Here is a 20,146-nt window from a genome sequence, read left to right as displayed (position 1 = left end):
ATATTTAGTTTGTGACCTCAATCTGACCATAACCCTGCCACAATCAAATGGTCGTAAAACACGTGTTTACCGGACGTTTACTGTGTGTTTCAGTCAAAAACACAAATACTCAAAAGTATACGGGAAGAAAAGCTTTATGGGTCATCTTTCCTGTATTCGTCCCTAGTTTTGGCAGAAAACCAGAATGAATTTGGCCCAAAGGTGTCCCCAAGACACAGCAATATGCAAGCAGTTTTTCCTGAATTTTTGGTAGTTTTCTTATTTTAGTGATGAGAAAGTCATGTGATTCTTTATCATTATGGTGCATTTACACAGAGATTTATCTGACAGATATTTGAAGCCAAAGCCAGGAACAGACTATAAACAGGGAACAGGTCATAAAGGAAAGACTGAGATTTCTCCATTCCTGGCTTTGGCTTTAAAAATCTATCAGATAAATCTGTCTGTAAATGCACCGTTAGATTTCAGGATTTCTATTGAAGAATTAACCTTTTCATTATTTAAGTCCCCTGAAAAATGCCAAATTGTCCGGAAAAAAAAAAAACATTGCAAAAAAACATTATGTGGGTATTAGGTTACATTTTCCCAAATGACTCTCAGCTTAGTGTGGCTGCAGCATTTTTGACCCAGAATTCTAGCGTAATTTCTGTAAAAAAAACACACAAAAAAAAAAAACACTGGCGTACAAATGAGGCAAAATGAGGTATAATTTACATGTCTGTAATGCAGCCTGTAACTGCGGACTGCACCACAGATGTACATTGGTATTTGTCCACAACGCACAGATCTTCATGGTCCGTTTACACAGATTTATCTGACAGATTTTTGAATCCAAAGCCAGGAACAGACTATAAAGAGGGATCAGGTCATAAAGAAAAGACTGAGATTTCTCCTGTTTTTAAATCCATTCCTGGCTTTGGCTTCCAAAATCTGTAAAATCTGTGTAAACGCCCAATTTCATATTGAATAGTGATCCCAGTCCCATTACACGTACATGGGCTGTAGTGCAGTCTGCAATTACAGGCTGCATTATGGACGTGTGAGTCTAATGCTGGGTTTACACCGAACGATTATCGTGCGAATTTCCACGATAACGATTAAATTCGAACGATAATCATACGTGTAAACGCAGCGAATGATCGAACGACGAGCGAGAAATTGTTCATTTTGATCTTTTAACTTGTTCTTAAATCGTTGTTCGCAAAAAATTCGCCCATCGTTCCGTGTAAACAGTCGTTCACTGATTTTACCTATGTGCGAGATAGGCTTAAGCGATCGCAAAACAATCGGAAAACGAATTTTCTGTACGATATATATTGTTCCTTCTAAACGCTGATCGTTATAAAAGAAAAATCGTTACTTCTAAATAGTTAATCGTACGATTGGGCGAATTATCGCTCCGTGTAAACCAAGCATAATGGTCCATTTACACAGAAAGATTATCTGCCAAGATTTGAAGCCAAAGCCAGGAAAAGTCTATAAACAGAGATCAGGTTATAAAGGAAAGCCTGAGATTTTTTCATCTTTTCAAATCCATTTCTGGCTTTGGCTTCAACTGACAGATTTTGGAAGCCAAAACCAGTAATGGATTTGAAAAAAGGAGAAATCTCAGTCTTTCCTTTATGACCCGTTCCCTGTTTATGGTCTGTTCCTGGCTTTGGCTTCAAAAATATGTCAGATAAATCTGCCTGTGTAAACACACCATAAGGGCCCATTTACACAGAAAGATTATCTGCCAAAGATTTGAAGCCAAAACCAGGAATGGATCTGAAAAGAGGAGAAATCTCAGGCTTTCCTTTATGACCTGATCTCTGTTTATAGTCTGTTCCTGGCTTTGGCTTCAAATCTTTGGCAGACTTTCAGATTATTTTATGGAATTTGGAACTTTTTTCAGCAGTTTTTGCAACCTTTTAATGTTATTTTTTTTTCAGACGTGTTTCATCCATTACATTCTCTAATCTGCAAACCATTTGTTTGTTGTGATGTAAATGACCCAAAAAGTGTGAACCTTATTAAAAAAAACAACTTTTTTTTTTAGATACACCTACACCTATTTTAAAGCCATGCCCCTTCTCACAGTTTTTGGTCTTTATTTTTAGCCTCAAACATAGTCTATTTTACAAAACCAGAGCAAATGTTTATCTGCCTTTCGGGTGTTTTTTGTTTAGATTGAATTTTTTCAAAAAAGTTCTAAAAAAATAATTCTGACTTTTTTTTGGGCTATAGTAAAAGCATGATACTATTTACAAATCTGACATTGGGATTTAGATGTCCAAAAATACATGACAAAGATGAACATTTTTTAAAAAAAGTTCCTTGAACTAGACTGTATTATTTCTGGTACAAGTATGAACATAATTCAAGTGAATGTTACACTGACAGATATTTTACCATTGCACTCTATACAATTAATGGTAAAATGTGCCTTTTTTTAGGCTATGCCATAAGGATTTAAGATGCAGGATTGCAAAATTGCATTTTTGCCACTATTGCTTGAATTGAGTGCAAAAATAGCATTATTTTACCAAAATTGCACAATTCACAACAGAATAGCATCAAAATCGCAGCAAAACATATCAACTAAAAAAAACCTGGTTTAATCCTGAAAGCAGGTGTAGAGCATGGTGAAAATCTATGCCTGCCCTAGAACTGGTGTATATTCCTGAGCTTGCCGTGTGGCAGACTGGCATGGGGCTTGGATTTACATTTATTTAGTCGTGATAATCCGCCTCCCCTCCCCAGATGTTCACATACAGACTGACACACAGATAGCTGTAGTGTCCCCTTTTTTTCTGTGAAGGATGCCACCTGCTGGCTAATACAGGAATTGTGGCCATTTTTTATCAAATCCTCCCTTTGCCCACACGTACAGGAACACAGCCCATAAAGCTGCAATAGGAGTAATGTGAACAGTTGGAAAAGCTCAGACTAACTTTATCCCCTTTACTATGGGCTTTATAAACATACAAGCAGCACATTTATCAGATACAGAACAGTATTATAGCCCACCGGATCAACTGCGTACAGGATTTAGCAGTCTTCTCCATTTTAAGGGGATTTTCATGTCCTCTCTGAGTACAGGAAAGGCTGCTTTCTAGGCATCTGACACTTGTGTTACGCAGCTGGACAAACAATTCTGGCACATGCTCCCTGCAACGACAAAAGACAAACGTTTTATTTTGAAGCTTTCAATCCGCCCAAGTTATTAGATTTAATCTTACACACGTGCAGAAAGTTTCATATTTGGTCACTTTTTTTTGTTTGACATTTATATTGTCACTTCTGTGAGCCAAGATCATCTTGACTAATACGAGGCTATATTCTCCTGATGCCCTCTTTGCTGCCCCTTTTCTTAGCAGATTCACAGATAGGAGGTGGATGAGACAACTGCTTATATCGGTAGATACTAACCACTTATTACTTGATCCTGACCTCTTTTCGTTGTTTTTTGCTGTCTTCTTTTTAGAGGACATGATCCACCAAGAAGCTTAGTTGTGAACACTGCACAGTCCCTGCTCAAAGCTGTTCCACCCTTCTTTATAACATCCTGACCCCCTCCCACTAGTTAGGAATCAGCCATTCAGATTGTACTTTATTTCTGCCTTCAACTCAAATCACAGATTTAGCAACAAAGATTAGATCCCATTCCATTATGGGGACACACACAGCCTAGGGTTATGTTCCCACACAGTATTTTTGGTCAGAATTTTGCTACCAAAACCATTGTTGAAATTGATTGGATGGACGCCATTTAATGGCAAATAATTGCTATATTTAAACAACGGACGTTATTTTCCATTAAATGGCGGCCATCCACTCAATTATAACAGTGTGTGAACATTGCGTTTCTGTGTTTTCAATCCACTCCTGGTTTTGGACAAAATACTGAACAAAATACTGAGCAAAAATACTGTGTGGCAACATAACCTAGATGTAGATAGATTTTGCAATGTAAGGGTATGTGCACACTCAGGAACTTGGGTGGAAATTTCAAGCGGAGTCCACGCGGCGATCTCCGCTTGCAACTCCACCTGTCCCATAGACCCAATAATAATCTGAAGCTCATTCCACCGTCTCTACATGTCAATTCTTTGGGCGGACAGCAGATTGATTATTCAAATTAAAATGGAAAATATAAAGGGAGGACTTCTACATCTCTACATCTACAATTCCCGCGTTTGACCAGCGGCGGATTCCGTCACCCATACCCACATGCGGCGGCACACATCTCTGCTCGTGCCATAGACACTAGTCTATGCAGGGGTGGATTACGCATTCCGCGGAAAGAATTGACATGTCACTTCTTTCGGCGGAATGCGGAATCCGCCTGAGCATAGAATAGTGTCTATGGCATGGGTGGAGATGTGCGCCGCCACGTTCAAGTGCGAGCGACGGAATCCGCCGCGGGTCTTATGCTGGAATTCAGTAGCGTGCACGCACCCTTAAAAAAACAAACAAAAAGCTGCCCTGTGTGATTTTCCCTTGGGGGGGGGGGGGGTTACAGGACCTTGAAAAAAAACTCATTCACTATAAAGATAATATAAGGGGTGACAAGCTGATCGGTGTGAATGTGTGAACACTGCCTATAGATACCCCTGATCAGGTACTTACTAAGTAGTGGGAAAATATCAGGGAAGGAAGACCCAATAGTGAAAGCACACATATATAGGCATAGAAAATAAAAATCCCAAATTATTAAAATAAAAAAATAATTTTAAAAATGCTCTTATATTTTATATGTATATAAAATGTAAGCATATATACATAGGTGAGGATAAGGTGTGATGTACATACTGTACACAAGCATAGGCATAGTCTTGATTTCCCACACATTACGTCACTCACCCGCAGCCTGGGGATCTGAAATTTCAGTTTCAGTTCTGTTGATCTGTGGACAGGAATAATCATGTCCGCATCCTAGCAGCCATTTTCTTAGCGCTCGTGCTAGACAAAGAATGGTGGGTGGACTTCACAAATATGGCCGCTTGCTTATTTTCCAGTCACTGAGGTGGAGACAGGTTTTCCCTCAGAACACATGACGCGTTCTCTATGTCATTACCTAGATAAATAAATAATTATATCACGGAGAGTAAATAGTGGCTGAGAGGCTGGGCAGGGACTCAGCAATGGGCGGTGCACAAACCTCCCACTCGTGACTGCTGCTGGACACGGAAACTGCGAGCTGTTACGTTACAGCACTACAAGGTGAAGACTAAGGGTGGTCTGTATGGTGTCACGTGATGTGTGTACCTGGTCAGTGTGCTGTGTGATATAGCTTCTTGCCTATATATAATCTATTCTGTGTGGTGTCAGCTCCTGGGTGTATTATGATTAGATAAGTGTAAACATGAGGCTAATATATAAGGTGGGAATGAGTGTATCCTGATGTATTAATATTCTGTAAGTTTACACTATTACTATGATTACACATTGACCAGGGTTTTGAACTTTTACGCCATTTCTGCTCTTTGGTTGGGTGTGGGTCATGGCATGTGGACCAGCACTGTGCAAAAGTGGTCACTTCCTATGTGGGGGACAGCCTTAAAGGGGCCTATGGTTAAAAAAGCTTTTGACAAGTTATTGTGACAGGTCTGTGGTGGTCTGGGGCAGAGACGGGTGGAAACGCTCCTTATTTCGTGACCCGCTCGTGTTCAGACTTTATAGACTTTATTTCTCTAAGCTTGTACATGGTCTGTGCCCATTTTAGTGCCAGTCGAGAGTCAAGGGGCACAACACTCAGCTGAGCTCTTCTGCCTGCTCCTTTTAGTGATTGGTGGTGATTGGTTATTTTTTTTTTTAATGATAAGTATCCTTGGCATACATTCACACTACAGAATCTGCGCACAGACTTCAAGTGGATTCCACCACTTGAAGAGTCTATGATATTTACCGTCGAATTCCGCCGTCCGCCCAAAGCTCTTTAGATATGTAAGCATGTTGTCATTGGTGTGAATACTCCCATGCTGCATTTTTGTAGGGTTAACATGCTGCATTTTTTATGTGGGTGCGTTTTAAGTGCTTATAATCTACGGTACATATATCCGTTACTGTATATGCTGCACTCAGCGTGGAGGCAGGTTAAATGTAAGTGAGAACAGAAAGATAGATCTCTACTGTCATCTATTCCCTTGTACAGCTTACAGTGACCCAACAATGGGGTACAGGAAATATATTACTCTTTTGAATAAGATATATGATCTTTGATTGTCACATTAAGGGGGAGGGGCAGTTTGGGTGGGGGTTTGGCAACTTTCCATTGAAGTGAATGGAGCTTAAAGGCAACCAATCACAACTATAATGCTGTTAGCAGCTCCTAATAGAGGGGCTAAAGCGTTCTCTTACCATACTTTGTGTGCTGTCCTCCTAGGGGGTATGTAGGAGAAAATGCTGTTTCACTCCGGCGCTGCAGGGAGAGAGGCAGGAACTAGTCATTTGTGTGGAGCTGGCCCATAGCTAGTCACGGCTGTCTGCCTGTCGGCGCGCTCTGCAGGGATGATTGACAGGCAAAGAGGCCTGTTAGAAGCCTATCTGCCTGTCAATCATACCTGCAGAGTGCTGTGACAGGTAGAGAGCTATGACTAGTTACAGGCCAACTCCGCCCAAATGACTAGTTCCCACTTATCTCCCTGCAGCGCACGCCGGAATACAACAACATTTTCAGCTACATTGTATGTTAAGAGAATGCTGTAGCAGCTCTATTAGGAGCTGCTAACAGTGATGTAGTTGTGATTGATTCTCTTTAATTGCAAACCACACCTGAAAAGTTGCGCGGCTTTGTCACTACAGTGCCGCAGCAATTCAAGGAGGTTCCATTCTCCCAGCATGATGTTGATACATCATACCGTCCAGGGAAACAGTCCAGGACTTGCATTCAACATTTGTGTCATCTGTGTTTCACGGACGTGTGAATGCAGCCTTCCTGATCTGTACAGCATTGCAGCAACTTGTGACACCAGTAGATAGAGATAATAGCAGCTCCCTACAGAATGACCCATTCAAAGGTCACAGAGCACCCTCAGAAATGTTTTACATTCATCTCAAGGGAACAGTCTGTCCATTGTCATCTATGTCCATGAGTCTTGCTGTAAAGCATGTCACTTAATGCTGTTAAAAACAACTCAAGATAGCAGCCCCCATAACATGTACAAAAGTAAAATTAAAAAATTTACAATCAGAAAATAGAAACAAATTAGAATAAAAGAACAAGTTTTAGTATCAGAGTCTAATCAGTAAAAGAAAATATAGGTGATATGTTCCCTTTAATTATGAAATTAATACTCAGGAACTTCAGGCTATGTTCTCAACTGTGTCGAAGGCTCCATATTATTTCTATTCATGTGCTTCATCATTGGAGCAGGAGAACAAAAAAAAAACCTGGATCCATTGCTCAGAGATTGATGGACCCTATAGACTTTAATGGGGTTCGTCTGGCTTCCAGCATGGTGTCCGGAATATGTGCTTGCTTTACTTGTTTTTAGAGAAAATTGTAAAAGGGCCCCAAATGGAAACATTAAACGTTGATTTATTAATATATATATATATATATATATTATTTTTATTTTTTTGTCTTTCTATAGTTAATGGAAGACATGTCTCGAGATGGACTTCATCGGACTATATTGGATCCGGTAATGACTACTTTAAAATCAAAATATATTCTGTTTTTGATACTCTCGTGTGGCCATGCCTGCAATAGTTAAAGTCTTCTGAAAGTTAAGCAGCTAGTAACTGTGGGTCTACAGGAGCTTATACAGTACTGCAAAGCGGGTTTCTGGGGTGTAACATTTGTGGCCTATACTTAGGATATTATTGTTTCCTCACCAGTGGATAATCGCTCCGGTCCCCACCATAGGTGGTGTATGGTTAGCTTATGATCTGATGTTTTCGATCCCCCCGGGCAATATGGCCCCTTCTCTGTAGTAACCAACACAGAACTCTCCGTGTGGCAGGGTCTGGTATTGCACCTTATCTTTATTCTACCTGATGTACTAGACACAACGTTGATGGAAGCAGCACAGTAAGGGTCTGCCGCTTTTGGTTGAGTGTCGCTGACTCTTCTTTCTCACTGGGACTCTGGGAAAAGGTTTTCTGTAATAACAGGTATAATATTTTTTACAGTTCATCCCATATGTTGGCACAATCTTTGGAGGCTTGGAACCTGGAACCATGGTGGTTGTCCATGGTTCTGTAATTCCTAATGCAGACAGGTATTTGTAGACATCATTTTTATCTCTTATTCAGAAATCATAAATAAGTGCTTACCATTTACTTCTATTTTATAAGACGCCTTCATCATGCTTAATGGCTGCTGTCATTTCGGTTTTTATGATCATTTAAGAAAAGAAATTGCCCCTTGTAAATGTGTCCTGTTACAGCATTTGACTAAAGTTGAGGTGGGATCCCATATATCATAGGTGTCAAACTCAGGCCCTCCAGCTGGTGTGTTGCTATAACATGTCAGAAGTTTTGCAAGCTTTAGATACCCTTCAACCGCTTCTGGTTGTAGCTAGCGTTCAGCTAGTAGTCCAGATTTGGCAACTTCTCTAGACGTCAGGAATCAAATGCCGAGCGTTCAGGTCAGTGAGTCAGGTGAGTCCGGACAGTTTCCTCAAATCTGATTTACACCAGTTGTAGCCCATAGTATGAAAAGAGGTCGATATAAACAAAACCAGTCCATCACTGCAATAACGTTAAAAGTTTCTTTATCTGCCGTGGCAAAAACCATAAAGCACTGTGATAAACCAGGATTTCATAGAATCTTGGACAGAAATCTGTAAATCTAAATGTAATATCTACGGTTCCAGCTTTTGTATTTTTATGAAATGCACCATCTAGATCTGCCATATAATGTAGGGAAGGAGGTACAATTTCAGCAGATATGGGGTAGTTTCTGAATTACTAAACTGATAAGCAATAATATATGCTTCTGCAAAATATATATATATAATTTATTTTTATTTTTTTCCACCTGATGTCAGAGTTCCTATTTAATATATCTTTTCAAATGTTTCCTTTATAGATTTCAGATAGACTTCCAGTGTGGGAGCAGTCAGAATCCCCGTTCTGATGTGGCTTTTCATTTCAACCCACGATTTAAAGGTTCTGGGGTAATAATCTGCAACACTCTCCAAAACGAAACATGGGGTTCAGAAGAAAAAACATGGGAGATGCCTTTCAAGAAGGGAAAGCCATTTGAAGTCATATTTCTTGTTTTACAAAATAAATTTCAGGTGAGTTCTTGTCCTATTTTTCTCCTGTAGACACGGCTAGAATGAACTTTGATGTTGTAGCTTTGTTCAGGTCAGTTCTGCCGTAGCCATTTTCCATATTGTTGTATTACTTATTGGAGATGAGCGCAAACTTACAGTAAATCCGGGTTTACGCAAATCTGAACACATGGCCGTTGATGCCCACTGCATTGAGAAGATGGATGCAGCCCTCTTCACTACTTTTTTTATTACATTTATTATCTGTGTTTTGTTAATTGTCTTTATTTGTTCAAGGTGTCTTCAAATGGAAAGCACTTGCTGACTTACCAACACAGAATCAATCTGGAAAGAATTGATTCTCTTGGTATATCTGGAATGGTCAAAATTACCACAATTGGATTTGCTCATCACACAGTAAGTCATAATAACAATGTTTATTTATATCGCACCAACAGATTGCTGACAAACAAACAAATCCTTAAAGAATTACACACTAATTATTAGAGATGAGCTAACCGGAGCGTGTTGCTATAGATATCCGGTGGCTGCAGAAGTTGGATGCAGCTCTAAGGGTGGGTTCAGACTGAGGAATTCTCACGGAAAATGTCCGCCCACACGGGCACGCACTTTTCCGCCGGCTCCATAGACACCATTCTATGGGCCGGCGTATTCCGCGATCCGCTGAAAGAAGTGACATGACACTTCTTTCAGCGTATAGAGGAATACGCTGGCCCATAGAATGGTGTCTATTGGGCCGGCGGAAAGGCGCCCAGATGTGCGGGCGGACATCTGACGGAATTCCGCAGACATTTTCCGTGAGAATTCCTCAGTCTGAACCCACCCTAAGGCTGCCTTGAAAGCATGAATAAAGCCATAGGCAATAAGCTATATCCATGTTTTCCAGGGTTGCATCCAACTTCTTTAGCCACCAGTATTCAAATGCTGTACTTTCTTCTGCATTGGTTCAATAAAAACTGGAGTTTTATTCCATCAATACAGAGACATACGTTAACGTCAGATCGCTGAGAGGTTAAAAAAAATTCTTTAGGGCCAAAAAATGTCTGTGTCTTCAAGCTGTCTTTTAGCAAATATCTGACCAAGCAAAACATGTGTAAATATAAAATGTCTATAATTTAGTCAGTCAAATACATTTATATGTTAATAGAGGATGATGTTGATAAATGGTGGAAGTTAGCAAAATATAGGGAAAGGTCTATAAATGGTATTCATTATAAGTAAAAGTATAGCACACAGTGTGAACACAGCCTAAACAATGTACCGCCATTAAAATGAATTGTTGTTGGTAGGATCTGTAGTTGTTCCTCATAGCAAAATTCTAAAAAAAAAAAAAAAAAAAAGTTCTTTTTCAGACTTGTTTATTGTCTAATAGTTTACGTCTCTTTCTTAGACACAGGGTGATTCACAATCAACATCTCTTGCACTTAGTTCCATTAATTCCACTCAGGTATGTTTCCTTAGCTAATTTTATTATCAAATAAATAATGCCGCATATGTATTCAGCTTATAAAGTGGCTCTTTTTCTCCCTTTACTTTACAACCAGGTATCACTGGAGAGCTTGATGTTTGTGAGTATTCTTTCTTGTGTTTTCCATTTTGCACATGTACACTAAGGTGAATAGATGGACGTGGGTTACAGCTGCACATACACCTTATACATGTTAGGACATATGCAGGAGCATCTCGATATCCAGCATCTTGGTGTCAAGTATAGAAGTGAAATTGACAGGAAATGTGCGACTTTCATTGCTGACCCTGTTGTTTTAATCTCCAGAGTGCTTATGAGCCTTTTTTTATATAGAGATGAGCATATCTCTTGAAATTTGTTTTGGGAGAATCTGCTTGAATTGTCTATTAGATATGATTTGAAGGGCAGTTTGGATTCCTACATTAGCAGGGACTTCTGTTAAAGCGACTTTGTACCCACAATCTACCCCCCAAACCGATTGTACCTTCGGATAGTGGCTTTTATTCCAAGATCTGGCCTGGGGTCCGTTTGGCAGGTGATGCAGTTATTGTCCTAAAAAATAACTTTTAAACTTGCAGCCCTGTGTCAAATTGGCTAGAACAGTGCTTCTCAATTCCAGTCCTCAGGCCTCACCAACAGGTCATGTTTTGAGGATATCCCATACAAAGGACACCTGTGAGAATACCTGGTGCACTGAGTATAATTATATCACCTGTGCAATACTAAGGAAATCCTCAAAACATGACCTGTTGGTGAGGACTGAGGACTGGAATTGAGAAGCACTGGGCTAGAATGTATGTGCCCTAGGCCTGCAACGCTCCTCTGTCCTTCCTCCCCACCCTCTTCATCATTAGTAATACCCCTGGGCAGGATTTCTCTTATACATGACTAGTCTGAACAGTGCACATGAGCCTTAACGATCCAACAAATGTTCAGTATTCAGACAAGTGATGATTAGGATAAATTGCATTGCTAATGGTGAAGAGGGCAGGGAGGAGGAATGGAGGGGCTACGCAGGCCTAGGGCATAGGCACTCTAGGCCACACCAGTTTGATACAGGGCTGCAAATTTAAAAGTTGTTTTTTAGGATAATAACTGCATTAACTGCTGAACTGACCCCAGGACAGATCTTGGATTAAAAGCAGCTATCTGACTGTAAAAGCAGTTTGAGGGGCAGATTGTGAGTACAGAGTTGCTTTAAAAGGCAGGCCTCGACATTCCGTCCCGCTCCTGAAGGTTAGGTATTGTGCGGCTCAGCTAAGATTAATCTGAATTTTTGAGTGATATTTGTGCCACACTGATTAGCTCATCTCTGGGGGCAATATATTTAAATGCTTTTATTCACCTTTGCTTTTTTATATAATTATACACTAGTGTATTAATGCACACATTGGAAATACTTAAAGCGACTCTGCGCCCCCCCCCCCCCAAACCTTCGGATAGCTGCTTTTAATCCAAGATCTGTCCTGGGGTCCGTTTGGCAGGTGATGCAGTTATTGTCCTGGAAAACAACTTCTAAACTTGCAGCCCCGTGCCCAATGGGCGTGGCCTAGATTGTGTATGCATTAGGCTGGCACACCCTCTCTGTCCCTCTCTGTTCCTTCTCCCCACCCTCTTCATCATTAGGAATGCTTCAGGCAGATTGTCTCCTGTTCCCCATCTGTGTCAGGTCGGCACATGGTCTGGACCGTTAAGGCACCTGTGCAATGTTCAGACGGGAGAAAATGATTCAGTGGCATTCCTAATGATGAAGAGGGTGGGGACGAGGGACGGAGGGGTTGTGCAAAGTTAGGGCACAGATATTCTAAGCCACGCCCATAGTTGTTTTTTAGGACAATAACTGCATCACCTGCCGAACGGACCCAAGGACAGATCTTGGATTAAAAGCAGCTATCCGAAGGTATAAGTGGTTTGGGGGGGGCAGATTGTGGGTACAGAGTCGCTTTAAAGCAATAGTGTATGTATCTTCTTTATTTCATAGTGGTGCAAGCAGGTACACAATGGTTTAGGCGGGCATAGATGTTAGGACACTCAGTGACAGCTGTTTTGCATGCCACTAAGCCCACCCATCCAAGCTCACCTAAGCAATTCTGTACTTGCTTGCGCCACAATGAAATAAGAAAGATATGTACACTATTGGTGAGTGCCTGTTCTTCTACAATACATGAATAGGACTCTTTGTAGGTGGGTCTGGTTTTCTCTGACGAAAAATATGGATACAATATAGAATCAAAAATGGGATTAAAGGAGAAGTCAGGCGAAAATTTTTATTAAAGTATTGTATTGCCCCCCAAAAATACAAATCACCAATATACACTTATTACGGGAAATGCACATTAAGCGCTTTTTTCACTGCACTTACTACTGCATCAAGGCTTCACTTCCTTGATAAAATGGTGATGTCACTTCCTTGATAAAATGGTGATGTCACGACCCGACTCCCAGAGCTGTGAGGGCTGTGGCTGCTGGAGAGGATGATGGCAGAGGGATGCTCAGTGTCCCTCCAGTGCCCTGTGTCCCTCAGTGTCCCCCTGCCATCATCCTCTCCAGCAGCCACAGCCCGCACAGCTCTGGGAGTCGGGTCGTGACATCACCATTTTATCCAGGAAATGAAGCCTTGATGCAGTAGTAAGTGCAGAGAAATAAAGCGCTTTATAAGCGTTTCCCGTAATAAGTGTATATTGGTGATTTGTATAACTTTTTGGGGGCGATACAATACTTTAATAAAAATTTTCCCCGGACTTCTCCTTTAACTAAAAAAAATCTAAATAATCCATATTGTGCATTTATGTTTTCCAATTAAAGTGTGAATAAGCCCTTACCGTAGTACATTACCTACTGAAGCTTCTGTATTTTGTCACAGGTGTTCTTAGAATAGGTGACATTGTTACGGTACAGTCCAGTGCACATTAGAATGCCCAGCATATGATCACCGAACAGGCGGACATGTTAACAAAGTATTTAGGGGGGTTTGTTCATGCGTAAAAGTGATTTGCTGGTATTTTATGATTCTTTTTTCAGGAACTGCCTTACACAGCAAACCTTCCTAGTGCTCTGGGCCCCGGAAGAACTGTGCTTGTCAAGGGTGAAGTAAACAAAAGTGCCAAAATGTAAATGATTTGCTTATTTTTATCTGTTCTGGTTGTGAGAGTCTTGTTACATTAGAGAACTGCTATCTGAGCATTTGCCAACATGGTAGTGCTGTATTTATCCTAGCAACCAGGTTAAAAAAGAAAGAAAAATAACACAAAATAAATTAGTTGTAACAACCCCCTTCCCTTATTTAGGCCATATTATACATCAAAATAATCTGAAGACGATAGGAAGCATAGGTTTTATTATAGATGAGTTTGATCATTGTAGGAAAGCAAATACCACATAAGGTTAAGTTCACACTGCGTTTTTGCAATCCGTTTTTCCATTGACTTCCATTGTAAAAAAACCCAGATCAAAACAGATCCTTTTTTTTGTTTTGTTTTTTTTGACGGACACAAAAACGTAGATGACACTACTTTTGTGTCCGTTAAAAAAAAAACAGATCCGTTTTGATCCTTTTTTTTTTTTTTACAATGGAAAAACGGATTAAAACGCATGCACACAAATGCATCAGTTTTTTGCCAAAAAAACGGATGAAAAAAAAAAAGATTGCAACAACGCAGTGTGAACCTAGTAGAAAATTGCGGATCCTCAAAAGGATTATCCTATGATTAAAACATATTGGGGGAGATTTATTAAACATGGTTTAAAGTGAAACTGGCTCAGTTGCAATCAGATTCCACATTTTATTTCCCAAAGAGTCTGTGAGAAATGAAAGGTGGAATCTGATTGGTTCCTAGGGGCAACTGAGCCAGTTTCACTTTACACCATGTTTGATAAATCTCCCCCATTGTCCGTAAAGGGTGACACATTTTGGATTGGTAGGGGTAAAGACTGCCGGGCATGAGAGGTGGGGTCTTGCTCTTTAATTCTTGGCTTTCACTCTATTTATTCTCTATGTGACTGCCAAAGATAGTTGAGGGCTCCCTGTTCTCATGATCGGTGGGGGGGTCCCAGCATTTTGACCCCACTAGTCAGAAACTTAGCGCCTATCCTGGATCCTGAAGAGGTGAGTAATTAGGCTATGGACCAGCATGATCAGAGCCATACCTGTTACATCATTCTGGTTGTGTGTCATATCCAGGTGAGCATCCACCATCGTTGCCAGATGCCGTAGTTTTGTAGCATTTGCTGCCATTACATTTCAGATGTAAACAATTTTTTTTTTCTTTACATATTTTCATGTTTCTTTTGTTTCAATGTTAACAGGTTTGCCATTGATCTTAAGCCTAGTGGCTCCAAAGATATTGCTTTGCACTTAAATCCACGCATGAAGGGAAAGGTGTTTGTGAGGAACACTTACTTGTTCGATAGTTGGGGAGAGGAAGAACGGCATCTGCGCGAATTCCCCTTCTTTCCAGATATGTATTTTGAGGTTGGTCAATATTATGGAATGTATGACCTGGCTGATGGATTGCCTGCTCAGCCAATCAGTGACTGCAGCATTGTGCCGCCCCAGTCACTGATTGGCTGAGCTGGCAGACCATCAACAGAGTTGAGTGACGTCACTGAAGACCTAGTTTTACTCACAGTGGAGAGGTTGATACAATTATATCCAATGTAGGCAATGCTCTCTAAACTAAAAATCATCAGCAAAGGTGTACATTCTTTTCTGTCCTTGTAAAGCTTAAATAAACTCTGTAGTGTAGACTGGTTAGTTTACAGAACATTGCCTAGTCTGGATACAGTCATATACTCTCACAGCTGAAAACTGGACTTGGGACTGTTTGCTGGATTCACAGCTGTGAAAAACAAATGTTTGCATTTACCTCCCGCTAGAGGTAACTCCAGGGAAATACTGTGACTGTAATGAGAGGCAGCTTGATATTAGGACACCTGTCTTTGCAGGCATAATGGTCACATAGTTAGTGCACAATTTCTATATAGTAATTCCTCAATAGGATTAGGTATATTGTTGTTGTCCAGTCATGCATGTTCATATATAATCACACTGTTTTTTTGTTTTTTTTTTGTAGCTCCTCATTTACTGTGATGCCCACCAGTATAAGGTTGCCGTTAATGGGCAGCATATTTTGGAGTATAAGCACCGATTCAAAGACTTGGCCAAGATCAACGAGATATCCATTAATGGAGATATTCGGCTACATGACATCAGGGTCTGGTAGTCAACTGTATGACATCATTTTCATTAAACTCTTCCTCTGACCCTGTGATCCACTGTACAACCTTTACATTACATTAATTTAAAGACTCTTTATTTTCCAATGGACATATCCTGTCCAAAATCAACTGTAATTGCTAACTTGTTTGACTGCATTACCTTACAAGCATTAATGATTAGAAATGCTACCACTGTCCATTACATACAGTTATCCAACAACATGGCCTTGGCACTCCCAGGCACCTGTTCTTAGATACTAATGAAGGCAGCGTCCTTCTGACCTTACGCTACTGATGGTGCTCTTTAAGAATAATTAGACCGTTTCATCACTAATTTCCATTCAAAGACAGATATCAGAGGCACTCACCGATCGGAACAAAAATGTTTCTTTATTCCCAAAACAGTCAATGCATGTGGAGTGGATGAATAACAGGCTACCCTCTTAGTTATCTACTCCAGGTGCATTGCCTGTTTTGGGAATAGAGAAAACTTTTGCTACAATCGGTGAGTGCCTCTTATATCTGTCTTTAAATGGAAGCCAATTCATACAATGCTGGGTTATAACCCACAGACAGGACTGCTATCCTTCCCTATAGACCTGTGTTGCTAGGCCTCATTCAGGCAGACTGTGCGCATTCTAGCTGTAATACCTAGATCCCTTGCACTTCTGTTGAATGATTGATAGCACTTTACTGCTTTTGTCTGGGTGTTATCTGTGAAATATAAACACTGGTACACAACACCCATCTGAATTACCTCTTAGGGTGCGTTCACACGTACAGGATCCGCTGCAGATTTGATGCTGTGTTCAGTCATTTAGTTACATTGATATCTGCAGAATCAAATCTGCTGTGGATCCTGCACGTGTGAATGCACCCTGAAACTGTATTATTACTTTAGAAAAGGGATTATTATATGAAAGTATATCTTTTAAATGTCCGCTATAATTATGTTTTTAATGTCATCATGTATATACAAATTGACAGAACGTTGAAAAGTGCCCAGGGGTTGCATTTGTGAGAGTCAAGGCATAAGATCCCAAAAGATTGAATGGGATACCATCTATAAACTAAGGCATATTATATACTGGTTATATAATTGTTGCGAACGTATAGTTCTTAAGAATCGTCAGCATTGAGAACTCTTTTTGCACTTCACTTATATTTTCCATAATTGTTCTAATGTTTCTTGTTTAACACTATATGGATATGTTCACACAAAGTACGTACATTGGCCGTTGTTGCAAAAAAAATTGCATTGAAATCAATTTACAACGACTGAAAATAATTGACATGTCAATTAATTCCACAGCTGTAGCAAACAACGTTTGTTGTTTAATACACTATGTTAACAACGGCGGTTGTTTGCATTGACTTTCAATGCAACACATTTCTCTATGACAAGAACGGCCGTCGTTCTAAGTTAAAATAATGGCCGTTCTTGTCATTAAAAATACATTGTGCGAACATAGCCTATAACAGATACTGTCTTTTTTTGATTACTTTGTGTTAAGTCTATGAAATTTTTATAATTTTGTACTTAAAAATGTTTAATTTTTTTTCATTAAAAATTAGTTCTAAACTGATGCAGTATGTAAAATTAAACATATTTCAAATGTACAAGCCTCTCTGAAAATTTGCTGTATGAGACATTTATTAAACTTTTGGTGTCTGTACATTTGGCTGGACAAAAAAAACTTTTTTTTTTGTCCAGTCTTTCTATGAATTCTGCAACAGAGGTCCCATACAGAGCCTCTGATACAGTTGTGAACCCTGCCGTAATGGTGTATTACTTGGTCCAATGCCTGCCAAATATAAGCGCTGATCCATGTGATCAGCACTTGTAAATGCCACTGCACCCAAGTCTTTGTTTATTAGCTACCCACTTTTCACGGTTGCTGCCAATAAACAAACATCAGCCACTACCTCCTTTGGTGGTGTATGGCAGCCAATACAGAACTGCCCTGTACTTTGTGAATAGTACAGTGACAGCCCATACTACTTGAATAACATCATTAATCCTCTACATAAACAACACAGGCCTAATGTCATGTTCATGGATGACAGTGCTCCATCTCATTGAGGTCTCATCATTAGGGAATGGCTACTAGAGACTGGGGGACCTCACTGGATTCCCCTGCACTTTCTCCAAACCTGAATCCCATAGAAAACATATGGCATCAGCTGAGTCGTTGTGTAGAGGTTTGTTACTCTGTACCCCAGAACCTCAATGACCTGAGCTCTGCCCTTCAAGAAGAGTAGTTTGCCACGTCTTAATGTTGTCAAGCTGTAATTGATGCTGAAGGTCCCATGACAAGTTATTGAGACATTGACGTTGGAATATACTCCTCATTGGTAATGGCTTTTGTTTTTAGAAATTGTGTGAGATGAGGAAATCACCATGGCATACTTCTTCATAAACGCCCTACTTTCATGAAATAAAATCAGTTTATAAAATAATATCAGTGTAGTGTAAACATTTTACATTTTCCATAAGTTTCACTTGCAAACCAAATATCCCAACAACTTCTTGTGGGTAGTATATACAGTGGTACTTCTGTGTTGGTTAATTGGTTCAGGAGAGCAGTTTAAGAACCGAGCAAGAGTTTGACTTCTGAAGCAAACTTTCCTTGAAAATACTCTTTGCAGTGCAATTTACAGTGTGAACTGTGGCACATATTTCTATTGAAAACAACGGCCATGTATTCTACACATTTTTCTGCATTAACTTTGTCTGGACATGGCTTGTCACCTGCCAAATCATTCCTAGGCTTTTGAGGTCGCAGACACCCCCCTTAAGGCTCGAATGGGTTGAGGCCTTTAACATACTGTTGAGAATAGAGGAGCTTCGGGCGGAGGAGCAGCCCTTTCGAGAATGTTTTTTCATGGACTTATGGACATTTAGTGACCGTTTACTTGTATATTGAACATGGAAAATCTTAATATATTTTGAACCATAAATACAGAACATGAAGAAAGGATACAAAGAAGAACAATGGGCCCTGCCTGTGAAGATCTATGGGGGAAAGAGATACAAGGTGAGAGTCCAAGCTGCTTATACAGAGGTATTGCAGGTTGTAATCTCCTAAAGAGGGGACATATTCAGGGTCCTTTTGAGAGATGGTTACAGTGACTCTGTACCCACAATAACTGCATTACCTGCCAAATGGACCCCAGGACAGATCTTGGATTAAAAGCAACTGTCCGAAGGTACAAGCGGTTTGGGGGGGTCAGATTGTGGGAACAGAGTCGCTTTAAAGAGGGTGTGATGTGTTGGGAAGCAAGTACTGCAGTATAGAAGATGTATGGAAGAAATCTAGGATGATAGCAGTAAACAAGAAGAGTAGAATCTGTTGCACAATGAGTAGTTAGAGAGGTAGAGGGATGAGCTGAGAGGTGGACTGATTGGCCAAGTTTATTGGAGGGGTGTTAAAAAGTGTTGGAGGAACTTACTAGCTCTCTTTCATGGACTACAAGGCGCTATTTGCCCTTCAAGACCCAACAGCTCTAGTTTGGACTTTGCTGAGCACTCAAATTTAATGGCCCTATTATACCTAGTGATTAAAAAAAGATTGTAAAAGATTCGCTGTAATGATTGATCGCTAGTTGAAACTAGCGATTTAGTGGTGAACGATTCCGATGCTGTTCACCATTTGCCGATATAAATCATTTTACAGTTGTTAATCATTTCTCAGGATAACCCACACAGCATGTTTTATCCTATTCTAATGGAGGGGAGGGGTTTCATCACACTGGGGGCTGGCGGGCCCACCCCTAGTGCTTCATGCCCAGTTGGTGCCAGGTAATAGACCAGCATCGTGCATGGGAAGTGGGCATCGGTTCAAAAAAGGACTGCGTCAGCGGCATCCCTGTGTTGGTGCCAATCCTTCCATGTATGAAACACCAATCTGCTTTAATGATGTTACATACAATATTGCAGGACTTTGACGTTATTCGGAGATAAATTCCATTTTTGATTGGATCTGTAATCACAAGTGTCATCTGACTTTGCAGCATTGTCCAGCATTTGCAATTTGCATGCAACTTCAATCTGCTTTTTTTTTTTTTTTTTTTTTTTTTTTTAAAGCCAAATCGTAATTTTGATGAAGTTGCACAACAGCAAGTTATGGACAGATCTCCTGTCTAGAGATTAGTGAATTTACAGTTGGTTTGGGTTTACACGACCTGATCACTCAGAATTTCATTCCTGGTGGCTGGAGAAAATGGATGCCAC

At 40.2% G+C, this 20,146-nt stretch overlaps 2 protein-coding genes across 6 annotated transcripts in view; one reads left to right on the top strand and one right to left on the bottom strand.

The window, feature by feature from the left end:
* The window catches only part of LOC138774382 (centromere protein H-like), an 89,980-nt gene that overhangs the window by 13,475 nt on the left and 56,359 nt on the right, over positions 1-20,146 (bottom strand). The window contains exons 2-3 of one of the 4 annotated variants that reach the window (XM_069955177.1): positions 4,846-5,059; positions 3,010-3,150 (exon numbers count right to left, since the gene is read on the bottom strand). In XM_069955177.1, coding sequence (XP_069811278.1) covers positions 3,010-3,047 — 38 coding nt within the window. In that variant the 5' untranslated portion in view covers positions 3,048-3,150; positions 4,846-5,059. Of the gene's footprint in view, positions 1-3,009; positions 3,151-4,794; positions 5,202-20,146 lie in introns of those variants that run through there. The other 3 variants (XM_069955181.1, XM_069955180.1, XM_069955179.1) reach the window with 3 other exon arrangements.
* Positions 5,085-17,508, top strand: LGALS8 (galectin 8). Of its 2 annotated transcripts, none has more exons than XM_069955176.1 (10): positions 5,085-5,253; positions 7,578-7,628; positions 8,119-8,207; positions 9,020-9,230; positions 9,504-9,623; positions 10,618-10,674; positions 10,772-10,795; positions 13,717-13,805; positions 15,001-15,166; positions 15,768-17,508. In XM_069955176.1, exons 2-10 carry the CDS (start codon positions 7,581-7,583, stop codon positions 15,915-15,917), a joined length of 954 nt encoding a protein of 317 aa, XP_069811277.1. In that variant the 5' UTR covers positions 5,085-5,253; positions 7,578-7,580; the 3' UTR covers positions 15,918-17,508. The 2 variants fall into 2 exon arrangements, with proteins under 2 accessions (XP_069811277.1, XP_069811276.1); XM_069955175.1 differs by having other exon boundaries at positions 5,085-5,205; positions 15,768-17,507.

Source organism: Dendropsophus ebraccatus, chromosome 15 (assembly GCF_027789765.1).
Source record: "Dendropsophus ebraccatus isolate aDenEbr1 chromosome 15, aDenEbr1.pat, whole genome shotgun sequence".
Lineage (NCBI taxonomy): Eukaryota > Metazoa > Chordata > Amphibia > Anura > Hylidae > Dendropsophus > Dendropsophus ebraccatus.
The sequence above is the reverse complement of the archived record's forward strand: the minus strand, read 5'-3'. Positions and strand labels throughout refer to the sequence as shown.